Source organism: Bos javanicus, chromosome 3, assembly GCF_032452875.1.
Source record: "Bos javanicus breed banteng chromosome 3, ARS-OSU_banteng_1.0, whole genome shotgun sequence".
Classification (NCBI taxonomy): Eukaryota; Metazoa; Chordata; class Mammalia; order Artiodactyla; family Bovidae; genus Bos; species Bos javanicus.
Genome location: NC_083870.1, coordinates 100,410,323 through 100,431,220, shown reverse-complemented (window position 1 = coordinate 100,431,220; position 20,898 = coordinate 100,410,323). Strand labels below are relative to the sequence as shown.

Sequence of the window (20,898 nt, the reverse complement as noted above, 5' to 3'; positions counted from 1 at the left end):
CTGATAGCATTTTTTATGTATTGAGTCCAAAAATTCAACCATAGTTCTTTAAAAGTGGCCTGTTTTACCTGATTAAATAAGTATCATTCTCAAATATGACATTTCAGATAAACTCTTAGTTGCATAACCATTTTTTACAATTATGTTTTAAGGGAATTCAGTAAGTAAATTTAGTAAGACTTTCTCAAATCTCATTGGAGTCAGTGAGAATCAGATACAATTCAGAAATGTTTCCTTTTACAAAAGCAAATTATTAAGAATTTAGATAGATTAAGGAGAAAGAGTAGGCTTCCTTATATACCCAGAAAATAGGCCTTAAGACAATATTCCAAACAAACTGCAGTCATCCCTCATTAGTTCATTCAGCCTTAGTGTAATTAATTTTCATTTCACTAGATCTTAGATTAGTAGTCTGCTTCTTGACTAAAAAGAGTTACGGAAATTCTGACTCAGTCCACTGCGATGGTCTGAAAGTTTTCCACAAGTGACGCCATCAGAAACCTGTTCCCAAAGAGTCTGTTCTTTGAAGTGTCAATAGTTTGAAATACCTACTACAGTACAGTCCTTTTCCAAGGAACTCTGAAACAATTCTTTGTTGAAAACACAGACTTTGGCTTGTAGTTGATTGTAAAGTCTTGAACTCTAGCATCAGTTAAAAAAAAATCTCTTGGTCAATGACAGCTGTGGTCAGTTTATTATTGACAGTTTTTAAATGTGAATGGTGTGATGAGAGTTTATAACAAGAACAATCCAGCTAACAAGGGAATTAAGTTGTTTCTGTAGCATACAAAGTAAGAATCATAAAATCAACTGAAAAAAAATTTTAGCAAAATGTCTCGGGATAGTTTTTTCAAAGAAGACAGTGGATATTACGTCTGATTTATAAAATATGAATGAACATAGCTTTTACAGAGGAAAAATTATTGATATATAATATGTAATAATCTTTTGACAGAGAACATGCCAGGACTAAGCTATAGATATCAAGTAAAAAGATTTAGACTGCAATAAATGGTAGACATTTATCAGTATACATTTATAAAATTCCATTGGCCTAGAAGAAGCTAGATTTAGATTTTAAAAGTAAGGCTTTTACCAAGTAAGCATTTTAAGTGATAACTGAAATTAAGACTGAAAAAACTAAACTATTATTTCCTAAAATCTAGCAAAACACTGTGAGGACTCATAAACAGGAATACATTATGGGATAAATGCATGCTCAGTCACTCAGTTGTGTCTGACTGTTTGTGACCCCATGGACTGTAGCCCACCAGGCTTCTCTCTCTGTCCATGGGGTTTTCCAGGCAAGAATACTGGGTGGGAGTGGGTTGCCATTTCCGACTCCAGGTTATGGGATAAAAGGGCATTGACAAATCTCTAGAAACTCCCCATAATTATACAGTTTCTGGAATATTTATATTCATAGCATTTTAGCTCTATAAATTTAAACTAGGGAAGGGTGAGCATCTTTTCTGATTTGTTAGCTTTTTCCATGAAACTCATCAATGCCAAACTAAATAAAAGGTAACACAGTTTTGAATAACCTCAGCTTTTCCATGAGGAACCTTATTTTGTTTGTTTTCTTAAATAAGGACATAATAAGTCAACATAAAGTGAAGGAAGTTATTTTATTAAGATATAAAATATTTGCTATCTGGGCACATTACACAGGAAAAAAGAATAAACTTTAATAAGGTAGGTGAAAGCAATAAACAGTAAGCCAAGGAAACTGGCCCATCAAAACTGGGCAAACTTCGCTAAAATTTTAACCAATTCATAGCTTTTCAGATTCATGATGTGGTATTTATAAGGCACAGCAAACAAAAATCACTTTCCCAATTTTGTTCTGCTTCATATTCTGGAACATATTCACACTTTCAGTTCAGTTCAGTCGCTCAGTCACGTCCGACTCTTTGCGACCCCGTGAATCGCAGCACGCCAGGCCTCCCTGTCCATCACCAACTCCTGGAGTTCACTCAGACTCACGTCCATCAAGTCAGTGATGCCATCCAGCCATCTCATCCTCTGTTGTCCCCTTCTCCTCCTGCCCCCTAACCCTCCCAGCATCAGAGTCTTTTCCAATGAGTCAAGTCTTCGCATGAGATGGCCAAGTACTGGAGTTTCAGCTTTAGCATCATTCCTTCCAAAGAAATCCCAGGGCTGATCTCCTTCAGAATGGACTGGTTGGATCTCCTTGCAGTCCAAGGGACGCTCAAGAGTCTTTTCCAACACCACAGTTCAAAAGCATCAATTCTTCAGCGCTCAGCCTTCTTCACAGTCCAACTCTCACATCCACACATGACCACAGGAAGAACCATAGCCTTGACTAGATGGACCTTTGTTGACAAAGTAATGTCTCTGCTTTTGAATATGCTATCTAGGTTGGTCATAACTTTTCCTTCCAAGGAGTAAGCGTCTTTTAATTTCATGGCTGCAGTCACCATCTGCAGTGATTTTGGAACCCCCCAAAATAGAGTCTGACACTGTTTCCACTGTTTCCCCGTCTATTTCCTATGAAGTGATGGGACCAGATGCCATGATCTTCGTTTTCTGAATGTTGAGCTTTAAGCCAACTTTTTCACTCTCCTCTTTCACTTTCATCAAGAGGCTTTTTAGTTCCTCCTCACTTTCTGCCATAAGGGTGGTGTCATCTGCATATCTGAGGTTATTGATATTTCTCCCGGCAATCTTGATTCCAGCTTGTGCTTCTTCCAGCCCAGCGTTTCTCATTATGTACTCTGCATGTACGTTAAATAAGCAGGGTGACAATATACAGCCTTGACGTACTCCTTTTCCTATTTGGAACCAGTCTGTTGTTCCATGTCTAGTTCTAACTGTTGCTTCTTGACCTGCATACAGATTTCTCAAGAGGCAGGTCAGGTGGTCTGGTATTCCCATCTCTTTCCGAATTTTTCCACAGTTTATTGTGATCCACACAGTCAAGGGCTGTGTCAGCAGAGAATGTCGACATTCACTCTTGCCATCTCCCGTTTGACCACTTCCAATTTGCCTTGATTCATGGACCTGACATTCCAGGTTCCTATGCAATATTGCTCTTTACAGCATTGGACCTTGCTTCTATCACCAGCCACATCCACAACTGGGTATTGTTTTTGCTTTGGCTCCATCCCTTCATTCTTTCTAGAGTTATTTCTCCACTGATCTCCAGTAGCATATTGGGTACCTACTGACCTGGGGAGTTCCTCTTTCAGTATCTATCATTTTGCTTTTTCATACTGTTCATGGGGTTCTCAAGGCAAGAATACTTAAGTGGTTTGCCATTCCCTTCTCCAGTGGACCACATTCTGTCAGACCTCTCCACCATGACCCGCCCGTCTTGGGTGGCCCCACAGGGCATGGCTTAGTTTCATGGAGTTAGACAAGGCTGTGATCCTAGTGTGATAAGATTGACTAGTTTCCTGTGAGTATGGTTTCACACCTACTGTCTTACTTGGGTTTCTCTTATCTTGGATGTGGGGTATCTCTTCAGGGCTGCTCCAGTAAAGCACAGCCGCTGCGCCTTACCTTGGACGAGGGGTATCTCCTGACCTCTGCCCCTCCTGACCTTGAATGTGGAGTAGCTCCTCTAGGTCCTCCTGTGCCGGGACAGCCACCGCTCCTTGGATGTGGGGTTGCTCCTCTCGGCCACCGCCCCTGCCCTCGGACGTGGGGTAGCTCCTCTCGGCCGCTCCTGCACTGCCGCAGCCTGGCACTCTCGGCCGCAGCCCCTGACCTTGGATGCGGAGTATCTCTTCTCCGCTGCTCCTGCGTTGTTGCAGCCTGGCACCCTTGGCCACCGCCCCTGACCTCAGACGCGGGGTAGGTCCTCTCAGCCGCGCTTGTGCGCCGTTGCAGCCGCCCGCGCGGACGGTTTTTAGGGGGTTGTCAAATCAGGTTTAATTTTATAGTAATACTAAAATGATACTAACATGTAATGTGTTTATCGTTGCTGTCTTCAGATGAATCAATAAATAAGATTATTAAAATGTCTGAGAAGTAATTAGATTTAGATGAAGTCCTGAGGGTGCCATTATAAGGAATTAGTGTCCTTGTAAGAAGAGGGAGAGAGACAGAGAATACTTGTGGCTCTCTGCTTCCACTGCCAGTCCCCTCCTTCTTCCCCTTCTCTTGCTCTCTCCCATGACACAGTGAGAAGGTGACTGCTGGTTATAACTCAGGAAGTGAGCCCTACAAGGAAACAGATCTGCTAGCATCTTTTTTGTTTTGTTTGTTTATTTTGGCTGCTCTGGGTCTTACCTGCTGCATAAAGGCTTTCTCTAGTTGCAGCAAGCGGGGGCTCTGTGGGCTGGCTTCTCATTGCAGTGGCTTTTTGTTGCAGAGCACAGACTTTAGAGTGAGTGGGCTTCCATAGTTGCAGCCCACAGGCTTAGTTGCTCTGTGGAATGTAGAATCTTCCTGAATCAGGGATCAAACTCATGTCCCCTGCATTAGATTCTTCAAATCTGCTAGTATCTTAATTTTGGACTTCCAAGCCTCCAGACTGTGAGAAGTAAATGTCTGTTGTTTAAGCTAAACACACACACACATACAAAACCTTGCAGTTTCCATTTGTAGTACATTTATTATTGATAGTTATAACTCATACAAATAAGCTCTTTGGGTGTCCCCAAAAAGTTTTGCTTGATGAATTTTGAGAAATATATATGAAACTGTACAACTCAAATTGGGACTTGGTTGCATGGCCAGGACTCAAATCCAGCCAGAAACTAGACTGGAACTTGAACCCACTGTCTTTTAATTGAGATCACATATTCACATACCAAATATCAAAACTTCATGAAGTTCAGGTTATTTATGTCTCATTGCAAAAAGAATTCAGTGAGAGACACAATGATAGGTAAGAAGTAGATTTACTTAGAGAGTATATGCATGTCATAGACAGAATGCAGTCCATCTCTAAAGGTAAGAGCTGGTCCTAGGTCATGGGGTTGTCTTAGAAAATGAGAGTGGCCATGGGAGAAACACATTCCACACAGAGTGTGGGCCATCTCAGAAGGCAAGAGGCCCTGAAACATGGCAGAGTTAGTTTTTATGGGCTGGGTAATTTCATAGGCTAATGAGTAGGAGGATTATTTCCATAATTTTGAAGAAGTGGAAGAGATTTACAGAAATTGGGCCCTGCCCACTATTTGGCCTTTTTATTGTTGGCCTTGAAACTGCTGTGGTGCTGACAGGTGTGTCATTTAGCATATGTTAATGTATTATGATGAGCGTATAATGAAGCTCAAGGTCTACTGGAAGTTGAACTTCTGCCATCTTTGACCTAATCAGTTGTAACCATTTTGTCCTGTCTTCAAGGGCTATGTTGTTCTTTTACAATAAGACTGTGAAAAAAGAATGTAAAGTGTGTTTTTATTTTATGTTGATTATGTATTGGATTGATATTGTGAATGTCTGTTCAGTTCAGTTGCTCAGTCATGTCCTGCTCTTTGGGACCCCATGGACTACAGCGTGCCAGGCTTCTCTGTTCGTCACCAACTCCTGGAGCTTGCTCAAACTCAAGTCCATCAAGTCACTGATGCCATCAACCATCTCATCCTCTGTCGTCCCCTTCTCCCACCTTCAATCTTTCTCAGCCTCAGGGTCTTTTCCAGTGAGTCAGTTCTTCTCATCAGGTGGCCAAAGTATTGGAGCTTCAGCTTCAGCATCAGTCCTTCCAATGAATATTCAAGATTGATTTCCCTCAGGATTGACTGATTTGATCTCCTTGTATTCCAAGGACTCTCAAGAGTCTTCTTCAACACTGCAGTTCAGAAGCATCACTTTTTTGGCGCTCAGCTTTCTTTATGATCCAACTGGTCACATCCATACATGACTACTGGAAATACCATAGTTTTGATTGACTGCATGGACCTTTGTCGGCAAAGTAATGTTTCTGCTTTTTAATAAGCTGTCTAGGTTTGTCATAGCTTTTCTTCCAAGGAGCAGGCTTTTTTTTTTTGTGAATGATAAAAGATGCTTGCTATAGTATATTGTGAATATACTAAGTTAAATATATTAAAAATTGTGTTATTTTGACAATACCAGCTTCATAAACTTTCTTGAGTCATTTTGTTTTCAGATTAAAAAGCATTTTTTTATTTGGCTGCACCAGATCTTAGTTTGTAGCATGCAAGACCTTTAATCTTTTTTTGTTGCATGCAGTATCTTTAGTTGTGGCATGAAAACTCTTCGTTGCAGCATGTAGGGTCTAGTTCTCTGACCAGGGATCAAACCCAGGCCCTCTTATTGGGAGCTCAGAGTTTTAGCCACTGGACCACCAGGGAATTCCTTAGATTTTTTTTTTTTTCCCTTAAATTAGAGGGTATTTGTTCTGCTACAGTAGTAAAAATTGGAATTGGTTAAAAAAAAAATTCTTAAAGCAGTACATGGATTTAGAAATGAACCATGAGCTCTACATGTCAAACTTTGTAATGGAGTCTTATGATAAATTATTCTTGTCACAGAAGATATTACACAATATTTTATTATCACCTTATAAATTGCTATCACTTATGTTGCAGTTTCACCATCCCTTAAAACAATAGCTAGGCAGCCATAGAACATGTTTTAAGATCTCCTTTAATGTTTTCAGTGCTGGGATATAAAGAAAACCAAAAATAGCAGTATGTTCAGACTAACTTTGATCTGTGGTGGTCCTAATAAAGTAGTCTATGGAAATTTGTTGGTGAATCTGCTTCATAGTCATGTGTGGTGAACAAATGCTAAGGTGGCCCCCATAGTCTCCTCCCCCTCTTAATATTTTTGTGTAATCCTATTCCCTTTGAGTATGGCAGTACCTGAAACTTGCTTCTAACCAATGAAAGAGTAAAAGTGATAAGATGTCATTCATGTGACTATATTATGGTATATAAGACTTTGTCTAAGTTAGTACACTCACCATAGAAACTGTCTTTCTGGCTTCTTGAAGTAGGCAGCCATGTTGGGAAAACCCATGTGGCACAGAATAATGGTAGCTTCTAGGAGCTGAGGTTGGCTTTCAGTTGATATCCGATAAGCAGCTCAGGCCTCAGTCCAGTAGGAAGGAAATAAATTTGGCTAACTACCTGATTGAACTTAGAAGTGGATTCTTCCTTAGCCAAGCCACTGTATAAGAATGCGGGGGTGACACAGCTTATCTAGGTCCTCTGCTTAGGCATGGTGAGACCCTAAGCAGAGAACCTGGATAAGCTGTGCTTGAATTCTAGACTCATCGAAATTGAAATAGTAAATATGTGTTGTCTTAAGTGGCTATGTCTGTGATAATTTCTTATGCAATAGAAAAAGAATGCATCATGCCAACTTACTTTTTCCACTTTCTTGCTTTAATTTCCTTGTATTTTATTGCAATGTTACTTTCATCGAATCTGCTATGTGAAAATTCTTTTGACTAAGATATGTATTTAAAATTTTTTTAAAATATTTATTTGGCTACATTTTGGCTGCATTTGGGTCTTAGATTGCGGCACACAGGATTTTCCTTGCATCATGTGAAATCTTTCCTTGTGGCACGGGAGCTCAGTAGTTGCAAAGTCTCAACTTAGTTGCTCCACAACATGAGGAATCTTAGTTCCCCAACCAAGGACCAAACCCATGTCCTCAGCATTGCAAGGCAGATTCAATTCCAAGGCAAACCATTCAATATCATGGTAATCCAAATCTATGCCCTGACTAGTAATGCTGAAGAAGCTGAAGCTGAACGGTTCTATAAAGATCTACAAGACCTTCTAGAACTAACACCCCAAAAAGATGTCCTTTTCATTATAGGGGACTGGAATGCAAAAGTAGGAAGTCAAGAAACACCTGGAGTAACACGGAAATTTGGCCTTGGAGTACAGAATGAAGCAGGGCAAAGGCTAATAGAGTTTTGCCAAGAGAACACACTGGTCATAGCAAATACACTCTTCCAGCAACACAAGAGAAGAGTCTATACTAACTCTTACTTGTTATAGTAAGACTTTAAATTTTAAGACCAATCTAAGGGGTTGGTAGTAATATCTCATTGTGATTTTAACTTGCATTTCTTAGATGAAAAATGATGTTAATAATAACAAAAAGCAACCAACAATTGTAAGTAATTACTAGATTCTACTCTAAACACTCTGTGATGAGTAGTCCTCATCACAGCTGTATGATATGCATGCTGCTGCTACTGCTGCTAAGTCACTTCAGTCAGGTCTGACTCTGTGTGACCCCATAGACGGAAGCCCACCAGGCTCCCCTGTCCCTGGGATTCTCCAGGCAAGAACACTGGAGTGGGTTGCCATTTCCTTCTCCAATGCATGAAAGTGAAAAGTGAAAGGGAAGTCGCTCAGTTGTGTCCGACTCCTAGCGACCCCATGGACTGCAGCCTACCAGGCTCCTCCGTCCATGGGATTTTCCAGGCAAGAGTACTGGAGTGGGGTGCCATTGCCTTCTCCAGATATGCATGCTATTATTCTGTTATTATTATTATTGTTATTATTATTAAGTAGCCTGGGGTTGGGTATTAGAGAATGGAGAATATTGAGTAGGAACTTAGAACCTCACTTTAACTGCATGGCCTCAGCTTTGGGTGGGGATAGACAGAGGCTAGTTTGCTAGATGTGGGAGTGTGGGCTTCTGTGACTGACCCTGATATCATCACGAGACTTTCCCAAAGTGGGACTCAGTACTTGTTGAGAGGTGGTAGATTTCTGAGCGAGTGTTTCCATTTTTGTTATAGAGAACAGGGGCTTCTGGAAAGGAACTGTGAGAGACAAATGATTGGGCTGGTATGTGGAGAGGGAAAGTGAGTGTCTGTAGCTGCCGGGTGGGGTAAGTTTGGTTGGGTAATTAGAGCAGTGGCGTCCAAATTTTTTAGACTATGACCCTCAGTAATAGATTTTACACTGTAACCCATGACACGTGTTTGCACTTATAAATAATACATATTTCAATAACAGGTGTTGCAAACACAAATTTCACTAAATAATTCTTCCCCTCACTTTGTGTGAAGCACTCTGATATTTTCTTTTCTGAAAATTCTTTTTCCCTTTTAAGAAAATATTGATCCTGACTTTCTAAATTGATCTCATGACTCACTAAAGAGTTGTGACCTGCAGTTGAAAAAGCGCTGGTTGGAGTATGAATTAATCTTTTGGATGTTATCCTAGAAGAACAGTTTGACATACTTTGTCATCCATATGAATGAGAGGATCTCATCGAAGTTGGCAGGTGCTCTGAAGCAGGGGACCAAGATTTTGCTTAATTTTCACTCCCTTAGCTGTCAGTGTTTAGCTCAATAATTTATTTGCTTTTGTCAGATGGTTTCTTATGTGTTTGCACTTATCTTCCCCTTTAGATTGAGAGCTTGTCCTCTTGGGAGGGCAAGACCTATGATAATAGCTAATAATTCTATAACACTTCCTCTATGCTAAGCACTTTTCTGTTTTACATATAATAATCTTCCCTACAACCCACCTATTAAGCATCTTACCTATTTTCATTCTATAGGTGGGGAAATGTTCAGTGACTTACTCTTCTTTACAGTTCTTCTGCAGCTTACCTCATATAATATCTGCCATAGAAATTATTTCATTAATAATTTATGGATGAAATTAAACTAAGTAGTTTCTAGGCTTACTTCTCTTAATTTGACTTATGGCTATTCTTACCAGACGGTTATTTAAGTGACTGGAGAATAATACCAATTGAATTTAAAATGATGCTGGATTTTGTCTGAAGAAGTACAGAGTTTACTAAAATTGGTTTCTGAGCCCTGACATTACAACTCTGTCGTCCTCCATGAGGTCTGGGCTTGAGAATGAATAACGTTGCAGAAATGCCCACATATTCTTAGCTCATTATTTACTGATTTGGGATCCTTAATGTGCTTTGTTCCAGTCCGCTACCCACTGCAGCAGCTGTTCCAGCCTGACCCACGCCTCCTGAGTTAATAGTATTTCTGTCACAGTGTGAGTTTTCAAGTTGGTATGTGCAGTCTCTGCCAGAGTCCTCACTGTTGCCCGGCTTCAGGGCTGGAGGTTGTGACTGATGTGTGGGGGAGGGGATTTGATGCTTGTCACTGAGGAGGAACGAGGTGCTCCCTGGGACTCTGATTTGTTCCAGGCTGAGTGTGAATGATGTCAGGCAGACAGAGGACAGCTGATTCATTCGGGCTCTGGGACTCCTCACTCTGCCTCACTGCTACCTTTCGTGCTCTTAGGTTTTTTTAAGGGGGGGTGTTGCTGATAATCATAATTTTGAAGAAAAGTACTTTAATTTTTCTCTTAAATTTGGGAAGCCTTTGTAAGTTTCCTTTGGCTTATGCCTGCATACCTCTTGTGTGAGAGAACTTCCTGCCAAGATTCCAAGTGGGAAAGGGCAAAAGCTTGAGTAGCCAGGAAAATGATGAAACGGAGGAGAGAGAGACTGGGAGCACCATGCCTGCGGATCCAGTAAGGAGGCTGGGGTCTCTGAGTGGAAACTGGCAGGTGTCAGGAAAAGAACTAATGCCAACTAACACACCTTCATTTGCTTGGATAAAGACTCTGGTTTGGAGATGCCTGTCAGGAAGAGGGCTGGGCTGGCTTCATGAATTCAAGGTCAAAACAGTGGTCCCTGGCAGAGGTATACGGGGTTTCTAATTCTGAAAACTGAGTTAGATGATCTCTAAGATTCTTAGGTACTTGGGAAGCCGGGCTAACAATGAAGACTTTTTTTCCTGCCTTGCAAGCAAAAGGATATTTAAAGTAACTGTCAAAGCCCCAGTGGATGTGAGAAACAAATGGAAAGGAAAATATCTCCTCTTTTGACTAGAGAGGGTGTTGTATTTCTACCCTTGGCCTGTCAGCTCAGGACCTCAGATCTGCCCTTGCAGATCCAAGCCTGAGTCTTTTAGGGTGGGAATTTTATTTCTATGTTGACCAATATAGGAATAATACTTAGGTAAGGATTTTGAAGCTGGGGAATGGAAGAAGACTTCCACTTCAGGGTAGCTTTCCCAAGAGATGCTCAGGCTTATTTAACGAAGAAGTATTGAGTGAATTGATCAGCAAATTAGGGAACCAGGGAAAGGAGTGCCCTAGAGTTCATTCCCTTTCAATGATCTGTCTCAAACAGCCTTTGCTGTAAGAGGGCAGAGGGAATGCACTTCAGATTTCCTTCCCCTGAAGGGTAGTGGTTACGTGAAGACAGCACAGCCTACTCAAGTAGGCAGACTTTGTCAGTGGGCTTCCTTTGGGTTGTTGCCCTTCAGTGCTAGCGGATGCTCATTGATTGAACTGATGATTCTACCAGACCTTGGGAAATCAGACTTGTTTGGAGTATAAAATCGGAACTATTGGCACACTTTAAAAAAAAATGGTTTATTTTCATATTAAACCTACAAAGTAAATGACCACAATAGAGAAACTTCATCAATTAAGAAAACATAGGGATTAAAAATCATGCTCTCCAAACATTAGTGTAGTGGTAATTTTAATCATTGTATCTGTTTTAGTGACTTTGAATTTGGATTAGGAAAATGCTCCTTGAGGATCTAGGAGGTAGTTTATCAATCTCTTCCCTTTTTCAAACATTCCTTTTTAGACTGCAGCCCCAGAGTATAACCAGTTTGCAGAGTGGTAATTAAGAGCAAAGAGAATGAAATTTGGTTTTCATAGATTTTGCATAATTTCAAATTATATATTCATCAGATGGCTAAGCCTCATCTTATGTGATAAGATTTAAGACTCCAAAATTTTCTATAAGCAATGTTATTCAGGTTAACAAGAAAAGTGTGTGTTCTGATTAACTCTAGCATATATGTACTGTTGACCCTGTTGTGTGTTCTGATTAGCTCTAGCTTATATGTACTGTTGACCCTTAAAACCACAGGTCCACTTACACCACAGATTTTTTCAATAAATATGTGCTACAGTACTACACAATGTACAGTTACTTGAACCTGCAGATGCAGAACCTCAGATATGGAGTGCTGACTATGAAGTTGGAGTGACAGCTGTGAAGTTATAGACAGATTTTCAACTGCAAAGGGAGTTGGCACCTGCATTGTTCAAGTGTCAACTGTACTAGGGAACTAATTTTTAAAATTTAGATGTCATTTAGAGTTCTTTAGAAAAGTGGAAATTCTTTTTTAAAGTGAAAAATTAATATTTTTGCTTATAATTTAAAAATATATAGAAAAATTTTACCATCCTATTATATCTTCATATTTTGTACTCATCTGAGAAATATGCTGAAGCCAGCTAGAGGGATAATATATAGGAAGGTGGAGATTTCTTTTGAATATATGTAATTAAATACAAGTAGAATTTCATCATGGAGAAGGAAATGGCAACCCACTCCAGTGTTCTTGCCTGAAGAATCCCAGGGACAGGGGAGCCTGGTGGGCTGCCGTCTATGGGGTCGCACAGAGTCGGACACGACTGAAGCGACTTAGCAGCAGCAGCAGCAGCAGAATGTCATCAAATCCAAACAGGTAGCAGTAACAATACAGGAAACTAACATCATTTTAAAACAGGTGCTTATGTGATACTTAAGTTTTTTTCCTATCTTGTAAATAAGATATTGTAGTTAAATATTGTATTTGTATAGAAAGCTATACCACTACTACACAAATGCTGTGTGTCTGTCAATTATTTTTCATCATCTGTGACATAATCTATTATATATGATTAAAAAATAGAAATTCATATTTACCATCTGTCTGTGTTTAGTCTAATGATCTCACTTAGTCTTCTTTAGGATTTAACACATTAAGATGGTTAAATTGTTTTTTTTGGGAAAAAAATAACCTGCAAAATGAAAATTTAAATAGAAGCAAAATTTATTATATATAGTGAAATAACATTATTTGGTGTACTCAGACAAAAGTTAGTTAAACAACTTGGTATTATTTTAGATGTAATCTAACAACTTAAACTATTAAGAATGCTTTACTTTTATTGACATATATGTTTCTCTAGGAAATTTTAGTCATTGAACACAGCATATTGTCTATTTCTTGTTAATTGATGAATTGTAGTAAATTTACCACATTTTCACAGAAGCCAACCTAAATACTTTGAATATCCAAAGCTTAACTTTTTGGTTTTAATTCTGTGGATTAAGTTTTAGTCTCCATGGTCATTCTGTGCCAACATTGGTACTGGGTATGATATTAATATCTGAGAATGGTTTTTGACCACTTACTTTTCTTGAGCCTCTTGCCTAAACTAACCCACTTTGAATGTTTCTTTTTGGCTGAGAAATTACCACTGACTCTGTTTTTCTCTGCTGTGGTACGTTGTCAGAATCTCTGCTCTTTGCCGAGGATCTGAAGTGAACCGGCACGTACTTTCTCCCACGTCGGCTCCAGCCTGGTCCCTCTCTAAAGTCCCCTTTAGTGCCGAATGTACTCTGGCTACTTCTCCTCTTGCCTTTTTCTTGAACACACACGCCCATAGCAGTCCTGGCAGTCCCTGTTCCAGCCGCTCACTGCAGTGGAGGTAAGGAGACCTACTGTGATGAACGTGGGCCTCAGTGATTGCTTCTGGCCTGATAAGTAAAACCTAGGTCTTTCTCCTTAATGATGGGGAGAAACTGCACAAAAGTGATGGCTTGTGTGAAAGGAATTTCACAGATCTCTATTACATGCAAAATTAGGGGAAAAGTAGTGTAGCATATCAGTAGTTAGATAATTGTGTGTCCATCTTAACCCCTGTGATCACCCCATAGGAGAAACATAGCATGATAGAATGCTTGAGCTCTCTGAGGGTTAAATAGTCCAAACCCACATTTTACACAGAAGGAAAATGAGTCCATACTATATGCTGAGCACTGTTTTTCTCATGAAGGACTGTGATCACAAAAGAGTAAAGTCCCTGCTCTCAGTAAGCGTAGATTCTAGTGGAGGGAGGCAAACAAATTAGTGAGTAAAAAGAGATGGACATAAATGATACTGAGAAAATACAGTAGGATAAGGGGGATGGGGAATGTGGGATCCAGGGGTTGACATTTCATGTAAGATGGCCAGGGAGGTCCTCAGCAATAAGTTGACATTTGAGGAAAGACCTGAAGTAAGTCTCAGAGCCAGAACAGTGATATCTGAAGGAAGAGCATTTCAGACAGAGGCAGCAGAAAGTGCCTAAGACCTGATCTAAGAGCTTGCTCTGTGTGTTCTTTGTATAGCAGAGTCCAGTGAAGCTCGTGTGGAATGAGTTAGGTGGTGAGTGGGAAGAAATGAGATCTGAGATGTAGTGGGGAGCCAGATAAAGTAGACCTTTTAAACCATGATAAGGATGCTTATTCTTTCACTGAGTGACTTGAGAAGCTATTGAATAGATTAAAGCAGAAGAATGCGATGATCCAACTCAGATGAAGAGAATCACTATCACTGTAGTTAGAAGGCTACTGGTATATTCTAGGTGAGAGACAGTGGTTTGAACCCACGATGGTGCAGGTGGTAAGAAGTGTAGATTAGATGCAGAATCTGAGAAAATGGTGAGTTAAGGATAACTGAAGATTTGGCACTGAACAGCTAGAAAAGTTTAGTTATCATGAACTGAGACTGGGGGACTGCAAGAGATAGCTAATTAGACATTCAGTCAGAGATATGTGAGGTCTGGGCTAAAGAGATGTAATTAGAAATTGTCATCTTATAAATGAATCGTTAGGTTTATGAGATTATCCAGTGAGTAGAGAAGGAGGAAATGTTAATGGATTGAGCCCTGGACTGGGGCAATCTGACTTTAAGAGATTCAGGAGACAAAGAACTAGCAGAGCAGAGGAGAAACTAAAAAGGGACAGTTCTTCAGGAAGGACTAAGAAACCAATTGAAAAAGTTTTTCAAATAAGAGGAAGGTATGATTGATCAATAGGTATTTGGTAAGCTTTCTGTTAGAAAAAAAATTAATGTGGCAAAAGACAAATTTAAATAGAAGCAAAACTTATTATACAGACTTAAGTGACATTATTTGATATATGAACTCAAACTCCAAAGACAATTGAGGGAAAGTTTAGACTGACATAGGGCAGCATTAGAAGCTGATTCCTCCCTGAAATCACCTTATTCTGGAGGTACTAGAGCTTGGTGCATGCGACTGAGAAAAATTGTAGGTTGGGTAGCACCCACAAGCTACGGTGTTCCCCATCTTGGCACATGGCTTAAAGTACTAGGCCCCCTCACCCCCTGTTTTTTCAGCTGTGCCATGTGGCTTACAGAATCTTGGTTCCCCAACCTTACTAGCCTGTGATAGCTGTGTTCTTAGGACACAATCTAAGGCAATATCTTATAGCTTTAGGATTGACAACTTGTTAAATCCCGCCCCCCCACCCCCACCCCACCAGACTTGTCCACATGTCTGGTCACTGTATTAGTGTTTTATTCCATTCTTTTTTTGTATCTCTCATATGCATCATACCAGTTCACTGATACAGCAAGATAATTTTACCTTTGCTGGCTATGTTTGTATTTCTTTAAATGTTCTTGAATTTTATTCTGAGATGCAGTTAAATTATCAGAAAGAAATAGTTTGATCCCTTTGAGGGTTACTTTTAGGCTTTGTAGATGGTCCCAGAGCAGCATGTGGGTCTAATTTTTTCTTTATATGGAGGCAGTGCTTTCTAAGTATTGTACTTGATGACCATGCGTTGTGATTTTTTCTGCACTGGCTGGTGGGAGCATTGTCCATTCCTAGCCCTATGTGAGCTCTGGGAAGCTAGTAACCAGTTGTTGTTCAGTTCAGTCACTCAGCCGTGTCCGACTCTTTGTGACCCCATGGACTGCAGCATGCCAGGCCTCCCCCTCCCTGTCCATCACCAATTCCTGGAGTTTGCTCAAACTCTTGCCCATTGATTCGTTGATGCCATCCAACCATCTCATCCTCTATCGCCTGCTTCTCTTCCTGCCTACAATGTTTCCCAGCATCAGGGTCTTTTCCAATGAGTCAGCTCTTCGTATCGGGTGGCCAAAGTATTAGAGCTTCAGCTTTAGCATCAGTCCTTCCAATGAATATTCAATATTGATTTCTTTTAGGACTGACTGAAGCCCAAGGGACTCTCAAGAATCTTCTCTAGCACCACAGTTTGAAAGCATCAATTCTTTGGCACTTAGCCTTCTTTGTGGTCCAACTCTCACATCCATAGATGACTACTGGAAACACCATAGCTTCGACTATACAAACCTTTGTCAGCAAAGTGATGTCTCTGCTCTTTAATATGCTGTCTAGGTTTATCAGAGCTTTTTATTTTATGGCTGCAGTCACCATCTACAGTGATTTTTGGAGCCCAAGAAAATAAAATCTGTTACTGCTTCTACTTTTTCCCCAGCTATTTGCCATGAAGTGATGGGACTGGATGCTGTGATCTTAACTTTTTGAATGTTGAGTTTTAAGCCAGCTTTTTCACTCTCCTCTTTCACTTTCATCAAGAGGCTTTTCAGCTTCTCTTTGCTTTCTGCCATTAGAGAGGTATCATCTGCATATCTGAGGTTGATCTTTCTCCCGACAATCTTGATTCCAGCTTATGATTCATTGAGCCTGGCATTTTGCATGATGTATTCTGCATGTAAGTTAAATAAGCAGGGTGACAATATACAACCTTGATGTACTCTTCTCCCAATTTTGAACCAGTCCATTGTTCCATATCTAGTTCTGACTGTTGCTTCTTGACCTGTACACAGGTTTCTCAGGAGGCAGGTAAGGTGATCTGCTATTCCCACCTCTTTAAGAGTTCTCCACAGGGTCTTGTTATCCACACAATTGAAGGTTTTTGCATAGTCAGCAAAGCAGAAGTAGATGTTTTTCTGGAATTCCCTTGCTTTTTCTATGATCCAACAGATGTTGGCAATTTAATCTCTGGTTCCTCTGCCTTTTCTAAATCCAGCTTGTACATCTGGAAGTTCTCAGTTCATGTAGGCAGTGGGAAGTTCTCAGTTCACGTAGGCAGTGGGAAGTTCTCAGTTCACGTAGGCAGTGGGAAGTTCTCAGTTCACGTAGGCAGTGGGAAGTTCTCAGTTCACGTAGGCAATGGAAACTGGCATTCAGCCCCAAAGGATCTTGCTCTAGTATCTGTAGTCTTAACTCTGCTATAATGTTTCTAATGAAATGTGCTATTGTGTGTTTAGTTAGTAAGTAAACAAATTCTTAGGACTTAATAGTGCCTCAGCTGAGTACCATTCTAACTATTTAAAAATCTGTAAATCATTCAATCCACACACCAGGTTTGTGCAGTAGGGATTATTGTTACGCTTGTTTTGCAGATGAGAAAACAGAAGTGCAGAGAGATTAAATAAATTACTTGAGATAAAACAGATGGTAAATGGCAAAAGTGGGATTAAAACCCAAGCCATCTGGCTCCAGAGATCATGTTTTCAACAACTATACTGTTCTGCTTCCCCATCTAAGATACTTCTTTCATGTAGTATGTTTTGATCCTAAGTAATTTTGTGGACCCGGGTCTTCTCTTTTCCCAAGGTAACCTAGTCATGACATTCTTATACAAATCCGCTCATACTCAGGGAGTTGGTATTTCTAATCCATTTTCACTTCCATGCCATTATCTTTATTTCCTTTTAAAAACCTCTGTCCTTCTTTTAGGCATGTGTCATTCCATTTTATTCTTTTACACACGTTCATTGTTGTTATCCACTAATTTAGTTTTGTTCTCTGAGTTCACATTCTGAGTCTAGGACAGAATGAGTTTTTAATTAACACAATGGTGAACCTAAATTCTACAAAATTGTTACCATTTTTGCACATTAGTACATGTGCCTAATGAACATGCTGTTATTAGCAACTGAGCAAATATAAGCTGAGAGAGAAAAATGATTCTAGTAAAGTATGAATAAGTGAAGAAAATTCTAGAGCTACTGGCAGTGAATTTAACCTCTATTTAAAAATAGATGACCCAGGAGAGATCTAGGATCTACATACTGCCGCCATGCAGTGGCCATATTAGGATGTCTTTTATTTCCACAGAGTATACTATTTTTAGGGCTTCCCTGGTGGCTCAGACTGTAAAGCGTCTGCCTGCAATGCAGGAGACCTGGGTTCGATCCCTGGGTTGGGAAGATCCCCTGGAGAAGGAAATGGCAACCCGCTGCAGTACTCTTGCCTGGAAAATTCCATGGACTGAGGAGCCTGGTAGGCTACAGTCCATGGGGTTGCAAAGAGTCGGACATGACTGAGCAACTTCACTTTCACTTTCACTTTTCATACTATTTTTATGGGCTGAATTGTGTCCCCCTAAAATTCATTTGTTGAAGCTTTAAACCTCCAGTTCCTAGAAGGTGACTGTACTGGGGGATAGGATTTTCATGGAGATAATTAAGGTTAAATAAGATCTTTGGGATGGGCTGTAATATGACTGGTGTACTTATAAGAAGGAGGCTTCCTTGGTGGCTTAGTGGTAAAGAATGCACCTGCCAAGCAGGAGACATGTGTTTGATCCCTGGGTCAGAAAGATCCCCTGGAGAAGGAAATGGCAACCCACTCCAGTATTCTTGCCTGGGAAATTCCAGGGACAGAGGAGCCTGGAGGGCTACGGTCCACGAGGTCTCAAAAGAGTCGGACACGACTTAGCGACTGAACAACAACAGTAACTCAGAAGAAGGGGTTTAGACAGGGGCACAGATACAGAGGGAGAAGACAGACATTTACAAGCCAAGGAGTGAGGCTTCAGATGAAACAACCCTGCTGACACCTTCTAGCCCCCAGAATTGGAGGGAAATAAATGTCTCTTGCCACCGGGTGTGTGGTACTTTGATATGGCAGCCCTGGCAAACTGACACCGCTATTGAGGCTTTTGGTTGCATTGCCCAAAGGGGCTAGAAATAGTAGCTAGAACTGGCACTGCTCAGAATCTTAACCCTTTTTATTGAGTTCTGCATCTTAGTTATATATTTAAGACCTCACAGATTGTTGTCCATAGTAATTTGAAGGACAATAAAGACACAGTTTAAAAATAATGACCTTTTGAATTCTTACAGTACACTTCCATTTGTTCCTTGATGAGAAGGGATGGGTCTGTTACGGACAGGTCTTGATGCTACCTTTCAAGTGTCCTAGATGGGTATGGTCAACCTTAAGAGGCATAATAAATGCGATTGTGATTTGGGTTGAATTAACCTCAAACCTTTAGTCAACTTGTACCTCTTCTAAGAATGTGATTCTAGCCTACTGATTGGCACTGAGACATGGGTATTGTATTGTTGATATAATCCTATTTGAAGGAGTACTAGATACGGTCCTTGGTGTAATTGATGTCCCTAAAGACAGCAGGAAGCTGTGTCTTGGGCTGTTCATTGGGATTTTAGACCTCCTGGGGATAGAAGCTTGGTGTTGGCAACTCCCTGGAACATAGAATGGCTTAGGTTTTGATTCAGTTTTGAGTTGCCATTGTTTTTGTCAGCCCTAAAGTGCAGCAAGAAGTCCTCATTAGAATGAACTTTGTATAGGAAGAGTTCTAGCTGTAGCCTACTTCCCACTGCATAGAAATTCTTTTCGTACATACAATCTCTAGTGAAAAAGTTATTCTTTGGTTGAACATCTTCAGCAACAAGAAGTTCACCGTTGAAGTTTGCAGCTGGTACTAATTCAGCCCTCTGGCCCTTCCTGTGTCACACGTGTAAGAAGCTTTCTGTGGACTTTAGTGGCAAAGGACAGGTGTTGCTTTGGGTGTCCTCCAAATCTGGGCAGCCTTTGAAACCCTTTTTTGGTAGTGTCAAGATTGTTTCCTGCCAAAGAGAAAGCACTATTTTCATTTACCAACACCTGCTTGTCTTATCTGTCTTTCTTTAAACAACTGCTTTTCAAAGTAACTCTAAAAGAGGAACGTCTCCAGAACTTGTTCTTATTCTGGCCCTGTTGTAGGCAAATCACTTCCCTTTCTGTCTCAGTTTTCTACATTATTAAACTGGGGATAGTAATAGACTTCAGGTATCACTGTCAGGATTAGATAAGTCAATACCTGTAAGATTGTTCAGAATAACAATTATTGTTGCTGTAACAGTTTTTTTGCTGTCTTTGTTAGAAAATTCACATGTTGCTAATCCTCACTTTTTTTTTTTTTTTGCTTCTATTATTTTTCCTTTTGCTTCCTTTTAGTTTTCTCATATTCTGATTTTCCCTTGAGTAACTCTAGGTATCACTTATTATTATGTTCTGCCCTTGGAAGTTTTGTTACTGGCTAAGATGAGGCAGTAGCAGCTGTGTTCTCTCTTGCCTTCTCACGCAGGCTCACTAATTATTGTAGCTAAAACTGGCCCTCTGGGGCACACCAGGACATGGAGTAAAATGAGTAAAAATTTACTCATGAGTAAATGAGTAAACCGAACTACATTCTCTTTTGGGCCATTTCTTGGCAGTGGGAAAAGCCCACTGAGACGAGCTTAAGGTGTTTCATTCCTGTCCACCACCCCCACTCCTGTGTAAGGGAAAGAACAACTTGAGAGTATATTCAAATGTGATTCTCCTGTTAGGGAAGGGGTAGTCCTTTTTAACGGAGAAGGCAATGGCACCCCACTCCAGTACTCTTGCCTGGAAAATCCCATGGACGGAGGAGCCTGGTAGGCTGCAGTCCATGGGGTCGCAAAGATTCGGACATGACTGAGCGACTTCACTTTCATGCATTGGAGAAGGAAATGGCAACCCACTCCAGTGTTCTTGCCTGGAGAATCCCAGGGACGGCGGAGCCTGGTGGGCTGCCGTCTATGGGGTCACACAGAGTCGGACACGACTGAAGTGATTTAGCAGCAGCAGTCCTTTTTAAAAAATTTTTATGGAAAGATAAAGTAATGAAGAATACTAGCTGTGATTTAACCTCAGGGAACTGTATGGCAGAGAATTATAGATCCTGGCTTCAGTGACTCTGAATAAATATATAGTTCTATCAGGCAACATGCCAAAGGCTTGCTCTTGAATTAAGAGCAGGAAGCTGAAGGTTTCTAGGGTATTT

The 20,898-nt window shown here is 40.5% G+C and overlaps 1 protein-coding gene across 8 annotated transcripts in view; it reads left to right on the top strand.

Moving 5' to 3' along the window:
* MAST2 (microtubule associated serine/threonine kinase 2) overlaps positions 1–20,898 on the top strand; it is a 207,402-nt gene that overhangs the window by 102,656 nt on the left and 83,848 nt on the right. The window contains exons 1-2 of one of the 8 annotated variants that reach the window (XM_061412122.1): positions 10,037–10,418; positions 13,257–13,451. The exons of 6 other annotated variants lie outside the window; for them this stretch is intronic. In XM_061412122.1, the coding sequence (XP_061268106.1) occupies positions 10,369–10,418; positions 13,257–13,451 (245 nt within the window). In that variant the 5' untranslated portion in view covers positions 10,037–10,368. Of the gene's footprint in view, positions 1–10,036; positions 10,419–13,256; positions 13,452–20,898 lie in introns of those variants that run through there. One more of the 8 variants, XM_061412124.1, reaches the window with a different exon arrangement.